At 37.3% G+C, this 22,035-nt stretch overlaps 1 protein-coding gene across 5 annotated transcripts in view; it reads right to left on the bottom strand.

Moving 5' to 3' along the window:
* ANKRD50 (ankyrin repeat domain containing 50) overlaps positions 1-12,789 on the bottom strand; it is a 33,879-nt gene extending 21,090 nt beyond the window's left edge. The window contains exons 1-3 of one of the 5 annotated variants that reach the window (XM_082727748.1): positions 12,505-12,764; positions 11,063-11,214; positions 9,998-10,940 (exon numbers count right to left, since the gene is read on the bottom strand). In XM_082727748.1, the coding sequence (XP_082583874.1) occupies positions 9,998-10,509 (512 nt within the window). In that variant the 5' untranslated portion in view covers positions 10,510-10,940; positions 11,063-11,214; positions 12,505-12,764. Of the gene's footprint in view, positions 1-9,446; positions 9,510-9,997; positions 10,941-11,062; positions 11,215-12,504 lie in introns of those variants that run through there. The other 4 variants (XM_082727749.1, XM_082727747.1, XM_082727750.1 and 1 more) reach the window with 4 other exon arrangements.
* Between the last annotated feature and the right edge of the window lie 9,246 nt (positions 12,790-22,035).

Below are 22,035 nucleotides of genomic sequence, written 5' to 3'. Positions count from 1 at the left end.
GTCTCTATTACATTCTATGCCCTGGAGATAGAAAGGGAACAAGACAGGCAAGCTGTCTTCTCATTCCAGTAGGTAGGCATAAAGTCAAAGTAAACAAATGCACAAAATAATTTCAGATCATGATAGATATTGAAAATTAAGAAATAAAACTAAGTGGGATGGTCTGATTTAAGAAACTGACTGGGTGGGGAGATTTCTTAAAGACTCGGTGGAAAGGAAAGGCTCTTTGAGGAGATAAAGTTGGTTGATATCTAAGTGATATCAGATCAAGTAGTCATAGAAAAATCTGCTCGCTGGAACCTGATCTATTTCAAAGCATATTAAGGTAATGATATGGAAAAAGAGCAATGAATAAGGATGAAAGTGGTACAAGTTGAGGTCAAAGGCTAGGCAAAGAAGGGACCATGTAAAGATTAGACTTTATTCTAAAGGTAGTGAGAAGCCATTGGCAGATTTTAAGCAGATAAGTAATATGATCTGAGATTCTAACTGCTTAGTGAAGATCAGCGGGACAAATAGAGATAGCAACAGGAAGACCATGTTGGGAGGCCAGTGCAGGAATCTACACAAGAAATAATTGGAGTAGCAGAAATGGGGCTGCAGAAGTGAAGGTATTTATTTTACTTGAAATAAAACAAAAGTAGTTAATGAATTGAGTGTAGAGGATGAATGAAATTGAGGAAGCAATGATTTCTAAATTTTTGATGAAAATTATGGATTTCCTATTTGAAATATTATTTCCATAGCTTTTTTATCATTAGTTATTTTTACAATAGTGGTATATTACTGGTTCCATACCTTTCTCATCCTCTTTGAACTAAGCTTGCCACAACAGGTCCTTCTCACCGGCATAGTAGAAACAAAGAGGATAAGCCCAACTACTCATGCTCACTTTAAGCCTGTTTGGATCATGTCTACTGACATTCCACTGGTCAAAGCAAATCACGTGGTTGGGCCAAATGGAAAAAGGCAGAGAAGCATATTTCTCCTCTAGTAGAAAGAACTGCAATATCATGGCAAACCCCAAGAATACACAGGAAGATGAAGATCAAAAACAAATACTTCAATCTATAACAATTTCTTTTCTTTTTAAGATTTTTATTTATTTGGGGGCGCCTGGGTGGCTCAGAAGGTTGGGCCTCTGCCTTCGGCTCAGGTCATGGTCTCAGGGTCTTGGGATCAAGCCCTGTACTGGACTCTCTCCTCAGTGGGGAGCCTGCTTCCCCCTCTCTCTCTCTCTGCCTGCCTCTCTGCCTACTTGTGATCTCTGTGTGTCAAATAAATAAATAAAATCTAAATAAAAAAAAAGATTTTTATATATGTTTGATAGAGAATAAGCATAAGCATGGGGAGAGGCAGGCAGAGGGAAGGAAGCAGCAGACTCCCCACTGAGCAGGTGGCATGAATTGGGTCTGGATCCCAGGACCCTGGGATCATGACCTAAGCCAAAGGCAGATGCTTAACCGACTGAGCCACCCAGGCACCCTAATGTATTACAGTTTTTATGTATTCAATCATGAGTCATAATTGTAAAAGGTCCGCAGCTTCTGGAAAGCTCCAAATCTTTTTTCCAGATAACAAGTAAGATATAATTAGTTCTCTTAATACTTATTTTTTAAATTAAGCAATTACATGAGCACTTAAGATTCTATTTTATTACTAATGACTATATTTATTATTTTATTTTTAAAAAAGATTTTATTTATTTGAGACAGAAAGTGAGCACAAGTGGAGAGAAGGATCAGAGGGAGAAGCAGACTCCCCATTGAGCAAGGAGCCTGATGCCTGGCTTGGATCCCAGGACCCTGAGATCAGGACCTGAGTCGAAGGCAGACACTTAACCGACTGAACCACCCAGACACCCTTCCAATGACTATATTTAACTATGCATGTATATAGTAAAAAAAACAACAACATTACATTAGAATATATTGAGATTAGAGGGACACCTGAGCAGCTCAGTCTGATAAGCATCGCCTTCGGGTCAGGTCATGATCCTGGGGTCTTGGAATCAAGCCCCACATCCGGATCCCCGCTTGCAAGGAGCCTGCCTCTTCCTCTCTTCCCCATTCGTGCTATCTCTCACATTCTTTCTCAAATAAATAAATACCATTAAAAAAATGTGTTTCTCAGGTTAGAATAACATGAAAGAGAGAAATTGACTTATATAAGACATTTATGTATATAGTATGGTCAAAGACAAAACTAGAACAATGTAGAGTAAATAAGCAATCAATCAGAATATACTTAAAGGTGCATTTTTTTAAATGTTAAGCTCTATACCCAACATGGGACTTGAACTCACAACTGTGAGATCAAGAGTCACCTGCTCTACTGACCAATCCAGTCAGGTGCCCCTTAAAGGTATTTTTAAGGGCAGAAAAGTATTTACTTATTTCATTCCATAAAATCAAACCATTTTATTATATGGAAAACATTTGATTTCATACAATATTTTTAAAACATCAAAAATGCTCCGGGCACTTGGGTGCCTCAGTGGGATAAAGCCTCTGCCTTTGGCTTAGGTCATGATATCAGGATCCTGGGATCGAGCCCCGCATTGGGCTCTCTGCTCAGCGGGGAGCCTGCTTCCTCCTCTCTCTCTGCCTGCCTCTCCACCTACTTGTGATCTCTGTCAAATAAATAAAATCTTAAAAAAAAAAATAAAAAATGCTAAAAACAAGGTGAAGCAAAAACAAAAACAAAAAATCTGCAACATACATAACAGAAAGTTCATATCCTCTCCCCCTCTCTCTCTCCATATATATATATATACGTATATATATATATATGAAGTTCTTACTAGACACTAAGAAAAATAAGACTATTCCTACTTTTCACATCTCTTACCCACATTAACACTGACTTACACACTTAAAATGTTTCTTGAAGCAACAAATGAGCTTGTGTGGTCTGATGCAGTTTTGGAAACATGATACCTACTTTAGATGGAATAGAATGAAATTATCAAGAACTTTTAATAAAGGTAAGCAGGGAAATTTGAATTTGCAGTATAGGTTAGATTATCACAATCTCAGAGAAATGACCTAAAGAAAGCACTATTTTATTAAGGCTAATCGGCCTTTTGTTCCAATTGAACAAAAGGAATTAGAATATAGAGGCTAAAATTAAAAAGATCAACTAGGAGTAGATGAATAAATATTCTAGATTAGGATAAAAGATTCAAGAAACATTCTAAGAAAATGATTAAATACTTTAGAATAAACTAATAGAAAATAATCAAAGAAAACTCTAGAAACAAACTGAGGGCAGTGCTTCTTAAATTTCAACGTGCACTGGATTCACTTAGGAAATGGGTTAAAAGGCACATTCAGATTCAAAAGACCTGAGATTCTGCATTTCTAATAACTTCCAAGAGATGCCCATAATATTGATCTTAAGACCACACTTAAGTCTAGGAAGTAAGAACTAAGAAACAACTTAGATACTAAGAGTCCATTTTCCCAGAATTCCAGATAATGATCAAGTTTCATATTAAATGCTTTCATCCATACTATATCCTTCCATCTGGCAGTTGCTAAAGTTGCATTTTTACATTTTTACATTTATTTTTGTGAATATTTGTCCAATGAGTATTCCCTTCCACTCCCCCTCCCCCCAACACACACTTAACCCAGTGTCCTGTTTGGCTCACGGCTCTAGCCCTGACACTGAGCGTATTTCTGGCACCCAGCAGGTGCAGAATATTTGTTTCAGAAATAAATGAATGAGCCAATGAACAGAGACGCTGAAAGAGATGCTGATTTGAAAAAGACAGAAAGGTTAGTGAAGAACACTCCAGTGAAAAGATACATGTTGATCAGAGTGAGGGTAAAGGCTATTGATGTAGATTTCATCGCTATCATATTAGATATGACCACTGGTAGCCACATAAGTAAATAAAATTATTAAAGGAGCATGTATAAAGAGAGAAGAACTAAGTAAGATTTGTTGGACAAACACTCAAAGAGAACCTAGAGGGAGAGTGACCAAACGAAGTAGTCAGGGGATTTTGAAAGTAAGAAATTACAAATAATGAAAAAAGTTCTAGGACTTACCATCTAAGGTTAAGATAGAGAGAGCAATGAGTTCAGAAACTACACTACATAAATATCTTTCTTTGGGTATGTATATATAGAAGTTAAACATCAGTAAGTTAAAAAATTAGGTCATAGAAGTAGTACTTGAATATACAAATTCGAAGTATGAAGATTTGGTGGGAAGTTTTTTTAAAAAATCATTTTTTTTTTTCCAGAGGAACAGAAAACACGTTCATGTCTGAAAATGCCAGTAGGAGCTAGGATGGATATATAAACAAAAGAAGTGGTCTTGGAATGGAGTAACAGAGTTGGGGGAACTGGTGTGTAGGTCCCATCTAAAGAAAGCACTTAACTCAGCTCTACCAAATAACTGATTCTAAAGAATGAGAACCCAATATTGTCAAATTTCCTTTTGTTTTTTCAAGAAAAACTAAAAATCTGGATGTGTGTGTGAAATTTCCTGAATTGGGTAAAAAATATTCTACTTGTAGAGTATAACTTTACTCTCTCTGGTCTAAAAAGAAATTCTGAGTTATTAAGAAGTAAATCAAAGAATGGCCAAGTAGAACTAAAAATATAACTGAAATTAAACAGTAAAAATATGGAGCAATATGTTATGTCATTATAGCAGAAGTGATTAAAGGTAGTGGAATGGTTCAGCAAATGATAAAAAGTAACAGAAACAGGAACCAAAGGTAGTAGCTCTTAAGATATGAATATAAAAGAGAAAGTACCCAACAAGGGTAGAAAGAAAAGGTTTTAGGAAGGGAAAGAGGGAGGGCTTGAATGAATGGAAGTCCATCTTAAAGTGAATTAACATGGTTAAAAATTGGAAAATAACAGACAATTCAGTGAAAAATGACTACCTTAGACTATAATGAATAAAGATTTTGATTATGAAAATTACATTAATCCATTTATTTTATTTAAAAAATGAACAGTAAAGACACTTTACAAGATCTTTTAATCTGAGAACATCTAAGAATGGATAGTGACAGTTAGAAATTATTAGTAGTATTAGTTATACAAGACAGATAATGGAAAGGGAATATTTTTCCTTGAAAATACCCCCAAACTGAGGGTAAGAGGGAAGCACACATTCCAGTTTCATTCTGTTCTTAGTCCCTTTGTTGAGTATGCCAAAAATACCTGGAGCCAGTTAAGACAGAAGATAGACATCTGGCCACTTAAAACTATCTGGACTAATGCCATATTCATACATGCTAAAGAGCAGACACAGCAGGTTGGTAAATTAATAATCACTATATCAATCTGGTCTGTATTGAAAACTGACCTAAATAATATAACATTTCAATTCCCTTTCTTACACAAGAACTTCAGCAGTCCTTCATTTAGGTTCAAACATATTCTAGAAAGGTAAGTAGCATTATTCACTCATTCAGATGATAATCAGTTAGCACATGCTATATGCAAAGTGCTATTCAAAGCACTATGGTAAATATAAAAAATTAATCAGTCATGAATAATGTCATGAAGAAGCATATGCCTAATAGAGGAGATAACAGAAGAGATATGTATAAATAGCCAGAAAAGAAACTAAAAATCTAAAGAGATACAAGTGAAAAATGATATATGTTCAAGGAGAAGGAACTAAAAAGACAAGAAAAAGGATTCAACCATTTGAGGATTCCTAACTGACATAAAAAACAAATGTCAGTTTGGTCTTCCGGTTTCCAATTCTTTTCTAACAAGCATTTAGCTATAACATTTGCTAAACTCTCAAAGTTCAGTTAGTCATCCTAATTCTTCATCACAATTTTATTCCATTTACACATTACACAGAATAAAATCTTTTTACTCAGGAAAATTGATATCACACATAGAAAACTCATACCTGGTCCTGCAGATTGTTAACTAGAAATAAAAACTAGAGAATGGTATCTACCAGGAACAAAAATTTGTATTTCCCACTACCACATCGGTCTAAATCTCCGAGAACATCCTTGGGTTTAAGGATCATGACAGAAAGGTTCAGAAAGGAGATTCTGGTTGAATGAAATAACCATGTCCAGTTGTGTTTCTAAGCCAGTCACAAGATCTGAAACTACTATTCTCTTTCTCACATTCCCTAACTTAGATACCTTGACATGCCTGTCAAAAATAATTGTAATTTGTTTACAGTTTTATGACTACCAGAAAAGTCTAACACTAACTCTAGAAAATACACAAAATACACAAAGTTTTGCAATAAGAGTCTGAAGGGGAAAAGGCAAAATGAAAGAAACCACCCCTAATTCTAAAGTAAAAATGTAATTGTCATAGACTTGGTTCCATCAACAGAAATGAGAAAAAAAATTCTAAACATAGGAACAACAGCTTTGCAACTTAACCAATTAAGAGAGAAAAATGAAAAAGGGAAAAAAAGAAATTAATGGGTCTTCATTCATCATTCCCTTTAGATCATATAATTCCTTCCAACTAGTGTTAAAACATTCACGTGTTGCATGAACACTATAACAAGGATTTACCCCAAATATTACTTCTTTATAGAAATAGGATAAATATTACTCTAAGAATTTGAGCTCCATGAAGGCAGGGCATTTTGTCTGTTTTATTCACTGACTTAACTCCAGGTGGACTCTACTTAACACAGAGAAGGTTCTCAATAAATATCTCCAGCTGTACTGTGCTTAAAACACAAAAGACTCTCAAATATTCGACGTAAGAATGAAGGTCAGAAGAAATCTTGTGACAACTAAATCAAAAAATCAAGATAGTATATCTTGTGAGAATGGAAAGAAAGCAGCACCACTTAACTAGATTAAAATAAGGTTCCTCTTGTTTTTATTATCATATAGTAAAAGACCAGTAGTTAACAAGTTACCATGCAGGTGTAAGACCTGTAATCATGTAAGATTTTTTGTGGTATTACATATTCTATCTAGTATCATTAAAGATAAATACTAGGGAAAAAATTAGGAAGTAAACTGAAGTATATAAAACACATTTGATACTGAATCACTTCTCTGCAATTTCCCCAACTTTGTGGATCTGTGACGAAGTAATATTTTTATCAATTTTCCAATTATTATATACTATTAAATTGTTTCACACATGAATATATGAAACCATCAATATTACCAAGTGTTCGATGTTAAAATGTAACAATGTAAAACTGGTTTTGAGTTTTTTCCCAAAAGTGAAAAAAAAATTTTTACTTTGCTTATATTTCATCTCCTATCATGTTATTTAATAAGCTTTGATCTCTGTCTCCCTTAAAATAATATAATTTATTGAAAACAATGATTGCCTACCTATTGAATTACATTTCTCCCTGCCTAAATAAAATAGATTCCTATTAAAATTCTCTAAAGGACTTTCTTAACAAATCAATCACCAAGAAAACTAAAATAAAATCTTGACTCTGTTTCAAAAGTAAAGGCTTAGATCATCTAATGCCATAGACTATGCAAAAATATTTCTCTTTAGCTATGACTTGTATTCTCACATTTGCATTTATTTGACTATGGTTATAGTAGAGCTTCACAGTCTTAGAGGAAATGTATTCTATGAATTATCAGAAACAGTTGTTACAATACCAAAGTTACCTAATTTATTTAATGATTAATTACTTTAATGATGAAGAAAGTAACCCAGGTTTCTGAAAGATCCAGGAGGAAATTAAAAGCACCAAAATGCTCCAAATAGAAAGACTATATTTCCATTATCATTTGGGAATACAAAGTGATTAGTTACTTCTGTCAGTCAGAAAATCGGGATTGGTGTGGTTTTTACAAATATCTCTAACTGCTTCTTATTTCCCTTCAATTAGTTAATAGCTAAAATTCACATAGAGGAAAAAATAGGAGTATCATCTCAGTAGAAGAACATTTTCTCAAAAAAATTTATGATGCCATACATAAAAGTCTGCTCAAAATTGGAATATAGCAAAAATATACAGTTATCGGGCATGATTTTAAATATTTAAGGATATTTGAAATTTACACATAAATTCCAAGAAAATAAACTGTAATTACCTACTTTAGTTGGACTAAGTTCAACTTAGTTAGCTAAGTTCTTTGAAACTGATTTCCCAAGGTGTTAAATCCAAATAACATATACGAAATGAAATTATAAAAAATAAAAGTTCAGCTCTTCAATTAGTGATAGGATCTTCACAAAAAGTAGGAAGTCAACAGGAAAAGAGTTGTTTATGTACAGAGACTTTACGTCTCTTAAAAAGTACAGATTTATATATATTAAAGATATCACTGATTCCCTATTTAAAACCGTCCACTGAACCTGGTTATTTCACGTCTGCGCACCAATATCACCTAACAGATTTACTTGTTATTTAAAAATGATCTAATAGTTTTAACTCCGATGTCAGTGGCTAAAAGCAAAAGATAACAGATTTGTCCTGAGTTTTACTGGACTGCACTTATACATTAAAAACTCAGCAATAATATCACACCCTCAAAGACACATCCCTTTGGGTGACTTTAATATACACATCCTATGTTTGAATTCCATACAACTAAACATAAAGATAATTTTGGACTACTACTGTATCACTTATATGGGTAATCTGAAACCTACACTCAAATCACAACTGTGACACACACCCCTGTCCTCCACAAACTTCTAATCCACTCTCCCCCTCAAGTCCTTCAAAGAATTTCTATGATTGCAAATCTGTATTCAGATACACATACTTCAAATCCCAGCTCTGCCACTTACTAGCCTTTAACCTTGGACAAGTTACTGAGGCCTTCTGTGCCTCGGTTTCCTCATCCATGAAATGGGAATAATAATAGTATCTATTTCACAGGATTGCTATGAAAATAATTTAGCATTTGTAAATCACTTAGAACAGGGACATATAATGTTTGCTATATAATTAATATTTTCAGTATCAGTTTAAATTAATAGATTCCATACCATTAGATAATGAGGACATCATAAAAACAAACATCACTCCTTTCATAACAATTCAAATCCTGCTTAAATGACTCCTAGAGACACACAGAGAAACAGACATAGGGTCACACATACATACATGTACGCTAATCTCTACCGTACTGTATACCAGCAGCTTTGGGGAACAAACTTTTGCCTGCTAAGAACTATTTACTGTAAAGGGATCAAGGGATCAAAGTGTATGCAAACGAGTAATTCAAGCAGCAGTGAGGCAATAGCAAGCACAAAAACAACAATCTGCCGACTTCTTTTGCAATGAGCAGAGGGGTGATATGCAAAAAATTCTTTTCCAGGAATCATGTTTTCTTCGCTCACTTGCTCTCTTCTTAGACCAATCAATTTACCAATGGAAAAATGCTTAATTGAGGTTAGGAAAAAGTTGTTTTTCATACTGCTCACTAAAAGTACAATTAACGCCAGATTTTCATTATTTTATAAATATCATATTTAAAAGCACCACTTAACTTTTTGTTTACTTGATAGTGGAATACATCCCAAAACACAGATTTTCTTCAGATTTTCAATGGCCAATGATCTTTCAAAAAGAATTTGCTTCACTTAAAGAAATAAGAATACTATAAGCAAAAAAGATTCTATGCTGAGAGTTCCTTTAAATTCAGTGCCATATATAGTGCCCTATACCCTCCCTGAAACTGTAGCCTCTTTTCCAAGCAGCTAAGTGGTTTTCTCTACTACAAGAACAAATATCCCTTACCAGTTATAGATAACATTAGAAAAGTAAATAAACAATTGCCATAAATTTGAAAAAAATAAGTTTCTGCAGTGCTTCACATTGTTATTAGAAAGTAAAATAAATTACTTTTAATCCATATCCTGTGCAACACAAAGCTTAAATTTTGTTTCCTTCAATACTCAAAGTAAACATGTGTATTTACAACTACAGATTATCCCCAAATGTGCATAAAATTTTAAAAACAGACAAAAATACAGACCAAAATCTAGAAAACATTAATTTTTGCTTAGAAACTAGAACATCATGGCATTCTTACTGTTACCTTTTAAACGCTTCAGCTGGGTTCCTTTCACATTCTCCAGGCTGTAAGAGGCTTTGGACTGCTGGATCCCTTAGCTTATCCTCATATCCTTGGAGTAGTCCACTGCGGCAGATCTGGGCAACTAGACCTCTAATAAATCCTCCAACACACAAAGTATCAGAGTCTTGGGCTTTGCAGAAATGAAAGGCCAAAGCTTGGCGATGTAAACCTCTCTGCAAGCTTGCAGGTGAACTTGGCCACAGCAGCTCAGTACATAGGGCTGTCTTGCCACTGCCAGGCCCTCCTACCAACAACACACCCCAGGCAGCTCCTTTTCCAGAGACAACACTAGCATTATTCCCAGAATTCATTACAAGGGATGGTGTGTTGACAGCACTATTGCAGCAGTTAGTTTTCTCCTGGAGGCAATGCTGAAGCTTGTGGAAAACCCACTCCCTACAGTAAAACTGCTTCCCCTGCAGTAAACTCGTTTGAGCCATTTTGCAGACTTTCTCTTCCCAAGGATTAGTCATAATAGGTTCCTTATCTTCAACATTTGTTAGATCCTGGATACATCAACACAGGTCTTTACATCCATTAGGACATAACTTGCAAATTAAGTTGACTTTGACTTTACAGTAACGAGTTACAGTAAAACTCAACAGCCATAGATGCCATTTGCCAACAGAATGTGCATGACTTTGACTCTTTACTCTTGAGTATCAGCAGAGACTCTATTAGTTTAACTGTTGAACTGGTGGAAAATTGCCTGGTTCCAAAGCGTGGTAATACTTTCCCTAAATCTTGATGGGTCACATAACTCCATGGTTATATCTTAGAGTTTATGTGATTGTGGATGTTTCAAGTGTGCAGATGAGACAATACATCTGGAAAACTAAAAAGAATGCCCAATCTTTCAATTTGTACAAAATGCTTCTCCAGACTTGAAGTGTTAATTCTGTATCTGAAAATTAGATGCAGAAAAGATGTCTATTATAGTAAATGCCATCAAAGAGGTTACATGTGTACAGTAGATCGGTAGTTCTATATTTCTTGTTGAAAGACACTCAAAGTACTAGACCTTACCAGTTTCAGGCATCTGGGCAATTGCCAGAGAGGGAACTGTTTCAGATTATGTGGCAGAAATGACAGTCCACTGTTACCACCTTCTTAATCCAAAGCATTCAAAAACTGCATTTTCAAGAGAGTAGATTCTTAATGAACCTGTTCACAGATTTCTAGGTTCAAGAGAGGGGGCAAATCAACAATTTCCACAAATAACTAAAACAACAATATCTTAGTGCAAAATATCGTGTGCTAAGAGCTTGTTTACTTAAAAATTTACAAAGGATACAATTTGCCAGTTAAAATAATCTCAAAAATCCATATACTTAAAAAAAAAATCCATATGCTTCATCTTTGGTACTTTCAAAAAGTTGGACAATTGCCCCCCAGAATCAAAATTACATTTTCCTTTCTGTATTCTACTTCCTCTATGGTTATGCTTCCCAAAGAGCTGCATTTTTATCAAGTTACCCTAGATTAAAACAAACAAACAAACAAAACTGTGTAAAAAGGAAAAAAAAAAAAAAGGCTTTATGCACACACAGTAACATCCTTAACTCTGGCCAAAAAGGTCTTTCCGACTAGCTTGGTAGAACAGCGCCAGTTAAAGGAAGCTCTATTAAACTGCACAGTCCAGCCAGTCAAGGACTCCGTTTACTCGACTAGTCACACTTCTTTGTTGATAGTTTGCAAAGCCTAGGGGATGATTACCAGGGCTGTGGCTGGATGGGAATGAGTTAAAAACAAAACAAAACAAAACAAAACAAAAAACTGAGGGGAGAATGGGGATGACCTTAAACGATATATCTAATCACCAGTACAATGTGAATTCTTCCTTCCTCTGCGCTATAGATACACGTTTTGGATTGGGATGAGGATTGGAATCTACTACTGTGGCCGGAGAAAAGGCTGCTGGGGAGAATTTTCTTCCCACGCAGAAAAGGGATAAGGAGTAGAGTGCTCCAGGGCTGGTTGGTGTTTGCCTACAGTTCCGGCCTCTAGTTTCAGCTGATAGACAAAAGGAACTCCGGGATTCCCAGAGACGGGAACCACCTTCGGTCTGAGCAGCCAGGAGCCACAGGGGGGCCACCTCGGAGAAGACACGGACTGAGGTGCAGCTTCCACGCTGAGGTCTTCCCTTCAAGAAGCCTGGGAACGCCCCAAACACCCCGCCCCGCCCCAAGATTTTGGGGTGTGTCTTTTGAAGGGGGAGGGGGTGCCCAACGTCCTTGCCAATCCCAGATGAGGGGTCTCCTCCCTGTTGGTGTCCAGCTCTGAGCCCCCAACAACACGCGCTGCTCCCGCCCCCGCCCGACCCACGGCTGAACGTGGGGAGAAGTCGGTCTGGGGCCGGAGACTAGAAAGGGTGGGCGGGTGAGTCAGGTTCGAACCTAGCCAAAGCCCCCAAGCTTCCGACCTGAGAAGGGGCCTCGCTTCTACTCCCGCTGCCGCCCCTCAGTTACCTCGGCCCCAGCCGCCGCCGTGGCCGCTGCCGCCCCGGCGGACTCTAAGCCCCAGACACTTGCTCCTCTGAGAATCCGCGACCGCCAGCGCTCCCTGTACTCCAACTGCAGCCGCCTCCGTCGCTCGGCCTGGGGTTCGCTCTCCGGTCCAGATTCGCCTGTTGGCCCCCGGCAACTGCCAGTTCCAGCTGCCCCAGCAGCCTCGGTCTTGCTCCTCCCAACCCCCACCAGCCAACCGCCGCCGCCGCCGTCAGGGCAGTGACTGTCTAAGACAGCCCGGGACTCGGCCGGCTCCGCCCCGCCCCACTCCTCGGCCCCGCCCCCACACCTAGGCCCCGCCCCCCGACCGCTCGCCCTTTCTTCGCCCGCCCGCTCCTCCCCTGGCCCCTCCCCTCCCCCCCACTGCGCCCACCCGTCGCCGGCAGTGCCTGGGCGTGTGCGGGCGCCTGCACTCGGCTGCCTGCGTCGCTGGGGAACCTTTGGGGGAAGGGAGGAGGGGGGGGGGTGGCCTTGGGGCCCCGCCTTTCGGAGGGGCGGAGAAAGGGGCGGGGGCTGCGTTCTCACGTCCCCGAGCTCACGCGAGTCGCTGCCCCCACCCACCCCGTCACCACTCGGCCCTGAGCCTTTCTTTGTCTTCCAGGCCGGAGGGACTCGCTGGCTTTGGGGGCCATATCCGCTCCTGGGAAGGGCAGTTGGGCGGGCAGAGTTCCCTCTTGCCTCTCCCTTAAACCCCTTGTTCGAAAAGACCACTCCAGACCCGTCCCATTCTTCAGTCCGGGTTCCCTTTTAATCCATTAAACCTCTCAGTCTGGGACAGAGAAGCAAGGAAAGGACTGGGAAGAATATTGTGAAAATAAAAAATAGTAGGGGTATAGGGCGACATTCCCATCCGCCTTATGAAAAGGACATGGCCTCCCACCAGATGTAGTTGAAAGTAGTCATGATTCGGTCTCAGGCTCCTGCCCTCCTGGGTAGTTGGATGACCTGCAGGGGCCACTATAGGGGAAAAAGTCCACAGTGGAGGTTAGACTGTAGAATCAGATAAACTGCCCTAGAGGGCCTGACTATAAGGTAGTCACTGTTGAACTAGAGAGGCCAGTTGTTTGCACTCGCTTGGACCTGGGTTCTTTTATTAGATTCCACATTTCTGCTGGGAAGGTAAATGTACTGTCAACTGAGAGAGTAGAAAATGTGCTGTCTCTTATTGTTCCATTATTTTTGGTAAAGCCACGAGCTCTCCATTTCCCATTCACTATTAATTTGAATGTTTATTTCCCAAATATTAAACCAGCCTCCCATCTGTTTTCTCTGGAATTTCAAAGTACAGCTATCACACGTAACTAGAAAGTCATAAAACCAAATAGATTGTGCTTGTGCTTACCCTTCCATTCTGTTTATTCCTAGCATATCCATGGCATTTTGACGCTTGCTGATCTTAGTATTTTAATTCATTTTTTGTGACTTCTGAGGTTCTTTTCCAAAGTAGAAGCAAAAAAGGCAAAAGATACAAATTCTCCAGAATTAGAGAGTTGAAAATTGATTTTTTTTAAAATACAATTTTGATTTGCATTTGCTTAAGCAATTTTAATTACCACCAGCTTGTTTGCCACACAGCTTTATAGTCATCTAGTCCTTTAATTTCATGGCTGTAATATTATATGTTTAGAAAAATTATAAATAAGTATGTACATCATACTATCATTTCCATTAAACTATTTGCTAATATAATAATTAAAATAATTTCTGCCCAATAGAGAGAGAAGTTACAGAAACTTGGGTTTAGTAGGCCTAATTTTTTTATGATAACCATCTTAGAATGCTGTTTGAAATACCATCAGGGATAACCGAGCTGTAATAACCTTCAGACTCGTTTAGAAAATTTTTTGACTTTAAAGTTTATTTCACATTTCATTTTTATGGCTTTTTGCTTTCCCTCATAAAAAAATCTCTGAAGAGCAGGGACTATGCCCTACACAGCCTTGCATTTCCAACACTAAGCAAGGTTCCCAGGATGTAAAGCCTGTCTGTTTTTTCTCTCCACACTTAAAGACTTCCAATGTACCTGACATTATGTTGAGCTTAGTGATAGGTTATACACAACTGGCAGGATGAACACAGTTTCTTAAAGTCTGAGGGACTATTGCAAGGCAAAGGAAACTTCAGATTACTTTAGACTTCCTTTCTTTTTGGAATATCCATTTATCACCCCAATTTTTGATATGAAGTAATCATGTTTTTTGTTTTGTTTTTTCAACCTCTTCTAGACTATATTGCTGCCTTTAAATCTCTCTCTCCAAAAGCTGAAATCTCCATTGTTGGGAAGTATGAGTGTGTCTGTGTGTGTGTGTGTGTGTGTGCGTGCACATATATATATTTATGCACATATATCTCATATACATGTATATGAGATATATGTGCATGTATGTATCTATTTGTGTGTGTGTGTGTATGTTTGTGTGTGTATACTTAGTGAGTCTATTTATTGACCTAACCAGGACTTTTTTTTTTTTTTTAAGATTTTATTTATTTATGTGAGAGAGAGTGAGGGAGAGAGAAAGCAGGAACAGGGACAGACAGGGAGGCAGACTCCCCTGCTGAGCAGGAAGCCCCATGCAGGGCTTGATCCCAAGACGCTGGGATCATGACCTGAGCTGAAGGCAGATGCCCAACTGACTGAGCCACCCTGCCACACCTAACCAGGACATTTTTTGAGAACAAAAAAACAGAAAAACAATAAAATTAATTAAAATTGTGTAATTCTTAGATATATTTCTTTTCTTTTCTTTTTTTTTTTTTTTATTTGACAGATCACAAGTAGGCAGAGAGAAAGGAGAAAGCAGGCTCCCCACTGGGCAGAGAGCCTGATGCGGGGCTCCATCCCAGGATCCTGAGATCATGACCTGAGCCGAAGGCAGAGGCTTTAACCCACTGAGCCACCCAGGTGCCCCAGATATATTTCTTTATTGACTGGAAACTTGATTGTATTATATTTAGTGGAGATATTAAATAGTTCTTTTCAAGCATTATTTTCCAAAAATATAGCAATTCCATATATAAACACATAAATATACACTTATTTACAACATGTTATGATTTTTTTAATCAATTACATGAATGCCAAAAATGGCATAAGCAGCATACTCACTCTTAGTTCTTATTCACATACATTAATCAACTTCCGTATATTTTTTCTAGCACCATACTGATATTTTTCCAAAGAATGTGTTTTTTAAGACGTAGTTTTCCTTATTTTTAGTCTGTTCATAAAAATTGCTTGAATTTTTCTTACATTTGAATAAATTTGAAATGTTGACACTGTCAATGCTTCTCTGTAGACCATGGTATTTTTAATGGAAAATTTTCTCTCTAAGTGCTGAGGTACCTAGTACATTGAAAGCAAACTCTAATAAATAAAATATATTCTCAATTTAAATTTCTTTATATTGAAATGTATAGAGTTTTCAGCCCAAATCTTTCCATAGGTGTATTCTTTTTTTTTTTTAACCTCACTCAGAGTAACATCATTCAACAGACAATTTTACAAGACAAAGCTCATCATTTAAATTTTCTTTCCATTTATTTTGATAGTTGTCCTTTTCATGGAATACATTCAAATCCTTCCTTGATTGGTAGAGGTCTATTTCAGTATCTTCCTGTTAGCAACTTTTGTTTTCAATAATTAAAATCACTGAAAGCTGCAAAATTCTAATATTTTAATTTTAAAGTTTCGATGATTTTAAATGAAGTGATATGAAAATGCAAAGGATTCTAGTTTAACTCTAACTAGTGTAGATCACAGCAGTTTTGCAAATTATGCCACAAATTTAAAAAAACTTTTACTACACAAAAGCATTCAGTGTACTTGCTGTATGCTCTACTACAGGGTAACTCAGTCTCCATTTCACCTATACCTTACCTTTGGTTTCTCAACATTTATCCCTGATTGTCTGATGTGGCAGCCTGGTGTGTTCATGCATGTCACAGGCGGCAGCAGCACCAGACCACAGCACACCTGACTGGTACATCAAACTCCTGGTCAGATCAACAGCTTTGAAAGTTTCTCTATTCCAAAGACCAGCCGTTGGCTGTACCTAGCCTCCCACGTCAAACTGTACTTCTTTCCCCTAGCTGCTATCTTTACCATCCCTGAAAGGAAGGGGTTAGTTACTTTGCATCTGGAAAGAGTCCGGAGAAGAGTTATTGCTGGCAGTTTTTTAAAATACCCAACAAATTTAAAGAATTTTGTTCACTGCTAATGTATCTCACACACTATTAAACAAGACCATAGCAGAAGCTGCAAATAAATATGAAGGTCTACCAAACCTTCTGGATTATTTTAATACTACTGTTGATAATGGGGCTTTGTTTACACAAACATGCACTAGTTAAGTGCGCCTGATGTAGCCCTAGACTATAGAAGTCTTTAATGCAGTAGGTGTAAGGATAGGAGCATCCAGCTGTGGCTATCTGCCTAAACAGTCCTTTTAAAAACTGCTTATTCAAGCTCTCCATTTGAAAAGTATTGTTGCCAGCTGTATTTGTTTCTGTTCCTGAAAACAAGCCCCCAAATCGTTTTTGCTTATAAAATGTGCAAGGTATAGTCCTTTCCTTCAAACGATTAAACAAACTCCAAAGTAAGATACATTTTGCAGAATTACCAGCTAACCAGAAGAAAGACTCAACTAGCTCTGTTTACCGAGTAACTGGCTACAAAGCTCTACCTTATCCTACAGGCTCCCAGGTAAAGCAGAAACTCCGTAGACCTCAATATTACACCTATAGTACACAGGATAGATAGTATGAGTCTGAATCTCATATACTTGTCCAGCTCCAAAGACAGCAAGGAATATAAAGCAGCAAATTAGAATCTTCTGAAATATGTCCTTCGTTTGGATTCTCATAACTGCTTTTTCCTACCTTTTCTTATATAGGCTTCTATATAGTTTAAATGCCCAGTTCCAAATATGTCGCCACCGCCCTTTTCTCACATCTTTTATCCTGATAAGGGTAATTTGTAAAATCTCTGAACCATATTTTAAAGATCTGAGAACAGCTGAAACTGACTTAGTAATGAGTTACATTCCTGACTCCTATGTCATATGGTTATATGTAAAAACAGCAGTAATTACCTATAATTATAGTTATTTAAAAATAGTGCAAAATGTCATTTGTCAAGGTGGACTTCTCTAATTTCATTATGTCTATGTACTATGCATTTTTTGATAAAATGTCAGTGAAATATGAGATATAATTAATCTCTTGATTTGTTGCATGTAATTTGTTAACTTGATAGGCCCTAGGTAAATGAGAGATATTATTTTATTTGTTGTCTTTAGTCTTCCTGCTCTTCTAAATACCATATTTTTTTTTTCCTTTTTTTCAAGTCTCTGTTACTTGCTACACCAGTATTTGTGAAATACTAATTGCTGGCATCAGCAACCTCTGAGAGGTAGGTAGGTTGTATTAATTTGGAAGATTAATATAATATACTAGAAAGCAAAAAAAATAAACTGAAGGAAGGAGCTGTGGGAGTAACTCATCTCAGAAAACATTTTTTTAGGTCACAAAGGCTCCTGTGAATCCAACGCTTCCCATCCCACACATGTTGCCAGGGAACTCATTTATGTATCTCTGTGGTAATGGTAGAGGCAGGGACAGTCATATAATGTAGTAGTGCCAAGAGGCCTATGGCAGGTGGTTTACTTCCCAGAAAATTTGTTTTGTTTTTTCCTCCATTAGGCTAGATGTTAAATGACCTCCATGAAGTAATTCATAATTTTCTTCCCAGTCAGCTTTATCTAGATGCCTATATTTCTTATTAGTGCTCTCCAGTTAGCCTAATATATAATTATTCTTTTAAATTATTTCTTTTATTTTTGTTTAATTTTGATAAAGCCCCTTTATTTTTTAAAAAAATTCTTCTGTTGGAAAAGCATAGCTGAAATCCCAAGTCTAGAACTGAATTGGTTGAAGAACGCCTGATGCCAAGTCTTTAAAGTATGAAACATAGCATTCTGTCAGAAATGACTGGTGAACTAGAAACAATGAAAATACCACCCAAAAATTATTTTCTAGAAGGCTTATCTATAGGAAAAAATGTTTTTATGCTTTTATTTCAACTTCCGTCCTAGGTAGACTCCAAAGGAAATCAAATAAAGGAAATAAAGGAAAAAATGTTTTTATGCTTTTATTTCAACTTCCGTCCTAGGTAGACTCCAAAGATGCCCTTAATGAACCATGATTACTGAACTCTACATCCTTAAGCAGTTGCCTCACACAGTACTGGCCTGGCCTGTGACTTGTGTTAACCAATAGAATGAGGCAGAAATGGCACTATATAGTCTCCTGATCTAGATTTGAAGAGGACTGGCAGCTTCCGTTTCATGTCTTAGAATGGTCACCTTTGGGAACCACCATTAAAGAAGTCTGGCTACCTGCTAAAGAGACCATATGGAGAGACCACACCAGGAGGCCACATGGGGAGACCATGAGATCCTCTGGAGAAGTGGAGAGGCCTGCCAGCCCATCAAACCATTTGGGCCTTCTGATGACTCTAGCCCTAGCCACCATTTACTACAACTTCATGAAAAATCCCCAGTAGACACACTGCAAGATTTGTCTAGTTGAGCCTCGTGGAATCACAAACTATAAGAGATGTCAACATGATTGCTATTTTAAGCATCTAAGTTGTAGAATGGTTTGTTATATAGTAGTAACTAAAACATTATATGATAGAAATAAATCTCTTAGTATTTCACAAATACCACACATAATTTCTATTTTTCCTCTCTTCATCTAGTCTCTTGGGCAATTTCCATAGTTTGGATAACTGTAATAACATACATTTATTTATACCATCCTACTTTTCTGTGGTATATACACTATCCATTTGAGAAATAATTAGAAAAATGAGACAGAAGGGTCGCCTAGGTGGCTCTGTTGGTTAAGTGTCTGCCTTTGGCTCAGGTCATTATCCCAGGGTCCTGGGATTGAGTTCTACGTCAGGCTTCTTGCTCAGTGGGGTGCCTTCTCCCTCTGTCTCCCTCTTCCTGCTTGTGCTCGCTTGCTCTGCTCTCTGATAAATAAATAAAATCTTAAAAAGAAAAAAAAAAAGAAAAGAAAAATGAGACAGAAGTTAAGTGAACTTTTTAAGATCATATGGATTAAAATTTATATTTATTTCCAAGTGTCTTTTCTCTCCATTGAATATTTCCTATCACATTAGAAACTTTATTCAACAAGGATGTTTCTCACTGTACCCTATCAGATAGCCATGTGATATCTCCAAATACATAAAAAATCAGATTCTAGCACACTGCTTAATAATAAATGAGAATCAGAAGTTGCCCTCTCAATTTACCACCAAAGTTTTACATGTGTTGGTGAAGAGAATGGGGTAGATATAAAATTATATTATTTTAATAACGTTGATTTAAGTTCTGAATGTTGGTAGCTACTTCGAAAAAAGAAAAAAGAAAAAAATTTGTTTAATATTAACCTTAAGAGCTTTTAATTATTTTTTTCCATAGAGGATTCTATATTTGCTAATAACATATTATTAAGAAACTTAAACAAATAAATGATAGTTCTAAATTTTGGATAATTCAGGTGAGCAAGCTCATTAATAAGTTATTCAAAGTCTCACCGTGTAACTAGAATATTTAACATGGAGGTAAACCAATTTATCCAAGGATCATACCTTTATATGAGAATTCCATCAAATTTATTGTTACAAACACAAAAAGATAAAACTAAATATTTTTCAATCAAATCAGATAAATTAAGACCCCAGAGGAGATAGGAAAGGAAGCAATCAACTTCACACTTGGAGGTACACTTTGAAAAAGAGAACTAATTCTTTTTTCTAAAAGACCACATAGAGGGAAGAAAGGGAGTATAGTTTGGAGAAATTTCGAGAGGGAGGATATCAAAGAAACAACGTTCTCTGCAAAGAATAATCATCCCTGGAACATCAGGAAGTTCCTGGCTTTAAGAAAGTATAGTTTTGGCACACATAGGCTGTGTGCTATAAAACAGCAGATGACACCATTCAGATGGATTGTCATATGCTTCACTAGGTCAAGGTAGTGAGGACAGTTAGAGATCATATTTGAGTAGGTGCAACAAACCCACATCCAATGGTTTGATACATAAGGACTTATTTCTCTTATGTAATAATAAAAAGCCTAGATGACATGACTCAAACAGGATCTCTAAAGTGTCATCAGGAATCACCCTTCTATCTTTCTCTTCTTCCTCTTCTGCCATCCTAAGTATATATCTTTTATTTTCATTGTCACATCATGAAGGGATGACCAGTTTGTCCTGGCTTTAAAACTGGAAGTCACACATCTAGGAAACCTCCTTTGTCCCTAGTAAACCAAGACAGCTTGTCACCTTTCATGGTGTCAACATGACATTCTACTTCTAGTTTTTTAGATTCATATCTCATATTCTTCTCAAATCTTGAAGACAGGAAGAAGATGAGGAGGATTTAGAGAAAAAGAGGTGTGTAGAACCTATGTCAGAAAAATAAAACTTTTCCAGTAATTCTCAGCACCCATCTAAGTTACCAGAACTACCAAGATAAGCTGGGAAATGGATTATATTAGCTAGACACATTGCTACCCTGAAAAACTCGGGATTCCATTTGTAGGAAGGAACTGAGAGAGTGCATAGGAAGATAGCAGTATGTGTATAATTTTGTGACTTTCTCTCGGAATCCTCAGTATCTATAGGACGACAATAGAAAAAGCAAACAAGAAGGCCAAACCAGGGCTAGAGATTTGTCAAAGGAAGAATTTCAGAAAGGTAAGGAAACACATTATTTTGGGGTATGCATATAATAAATGGGAAAAGGAAACAATCAGACAATAATAGAGCAGAGCAAATATTACTTGCAAAAGTGGCTGCCTAGCCTGAGAAATTGAATGTGGATTTAGGCCTGTGAGCTCTTGTACTGATACAAAGATCCCAGAAATTTTGATTGAAGAAAACATTTATAATAAAATTCTTTCAAAGGTATTTTTTAAAATTATGAAAGCATTGTGAAGTAATACATTTTTCTGAAAATCAATATCACCTCCTTTTGACTTAGGAGAAGATAACATGAAAATGTGGATAAAGAGTCTCCATTTGGGCCACATTGGTCAAAATGGTTCTTAATAAAGGAAAAGATATTTAAAGGGAAACTTGCTGTTGGCCTCTAATTCAGCTTTTTGAGGTGTATTAGATTTTTGGTGAATTGGTTATCTGTTGCTACATCACATACCATAACCTAAAGCTTGGTGACTTAGAACAACACAGGATGTGGATTGACTGGGTGGTTCTGCTTGTCTTACCTGGGATCCCTCATGTAGTTGCATTCAGTTGGCTTCACTCCCATGTTTGGGTCACATGTTGGGTTAGCCATGAGGTGACTGGGCTTTCTTTGCATGGCTTTTTCACAGCAAGGTGGTCTCTCAGTTCCATGAGAGCTAAGGCAGAATCGGGAAAGTCTCTTGAGGCCTTGGTTTGGAGCTCATACCATGT

The sequence above is a fragment of the Mustela nivalis genome (assembly GCF_964662115.1).
Source record: "Mustela nivalis genome assembly, chromosome: 4".
Taxonomy (NCBI): Eukaryota; Metazoa; Chordata; class Mammalia; order Carnivora; family Mustelidae; genus Mustela; species Mustela nivalis.
The sequence above is the reverse complement of the archived record's forward strand: the minus strand, read 5'-3'. Positions and strand labels throughout refer to the sequence as shown.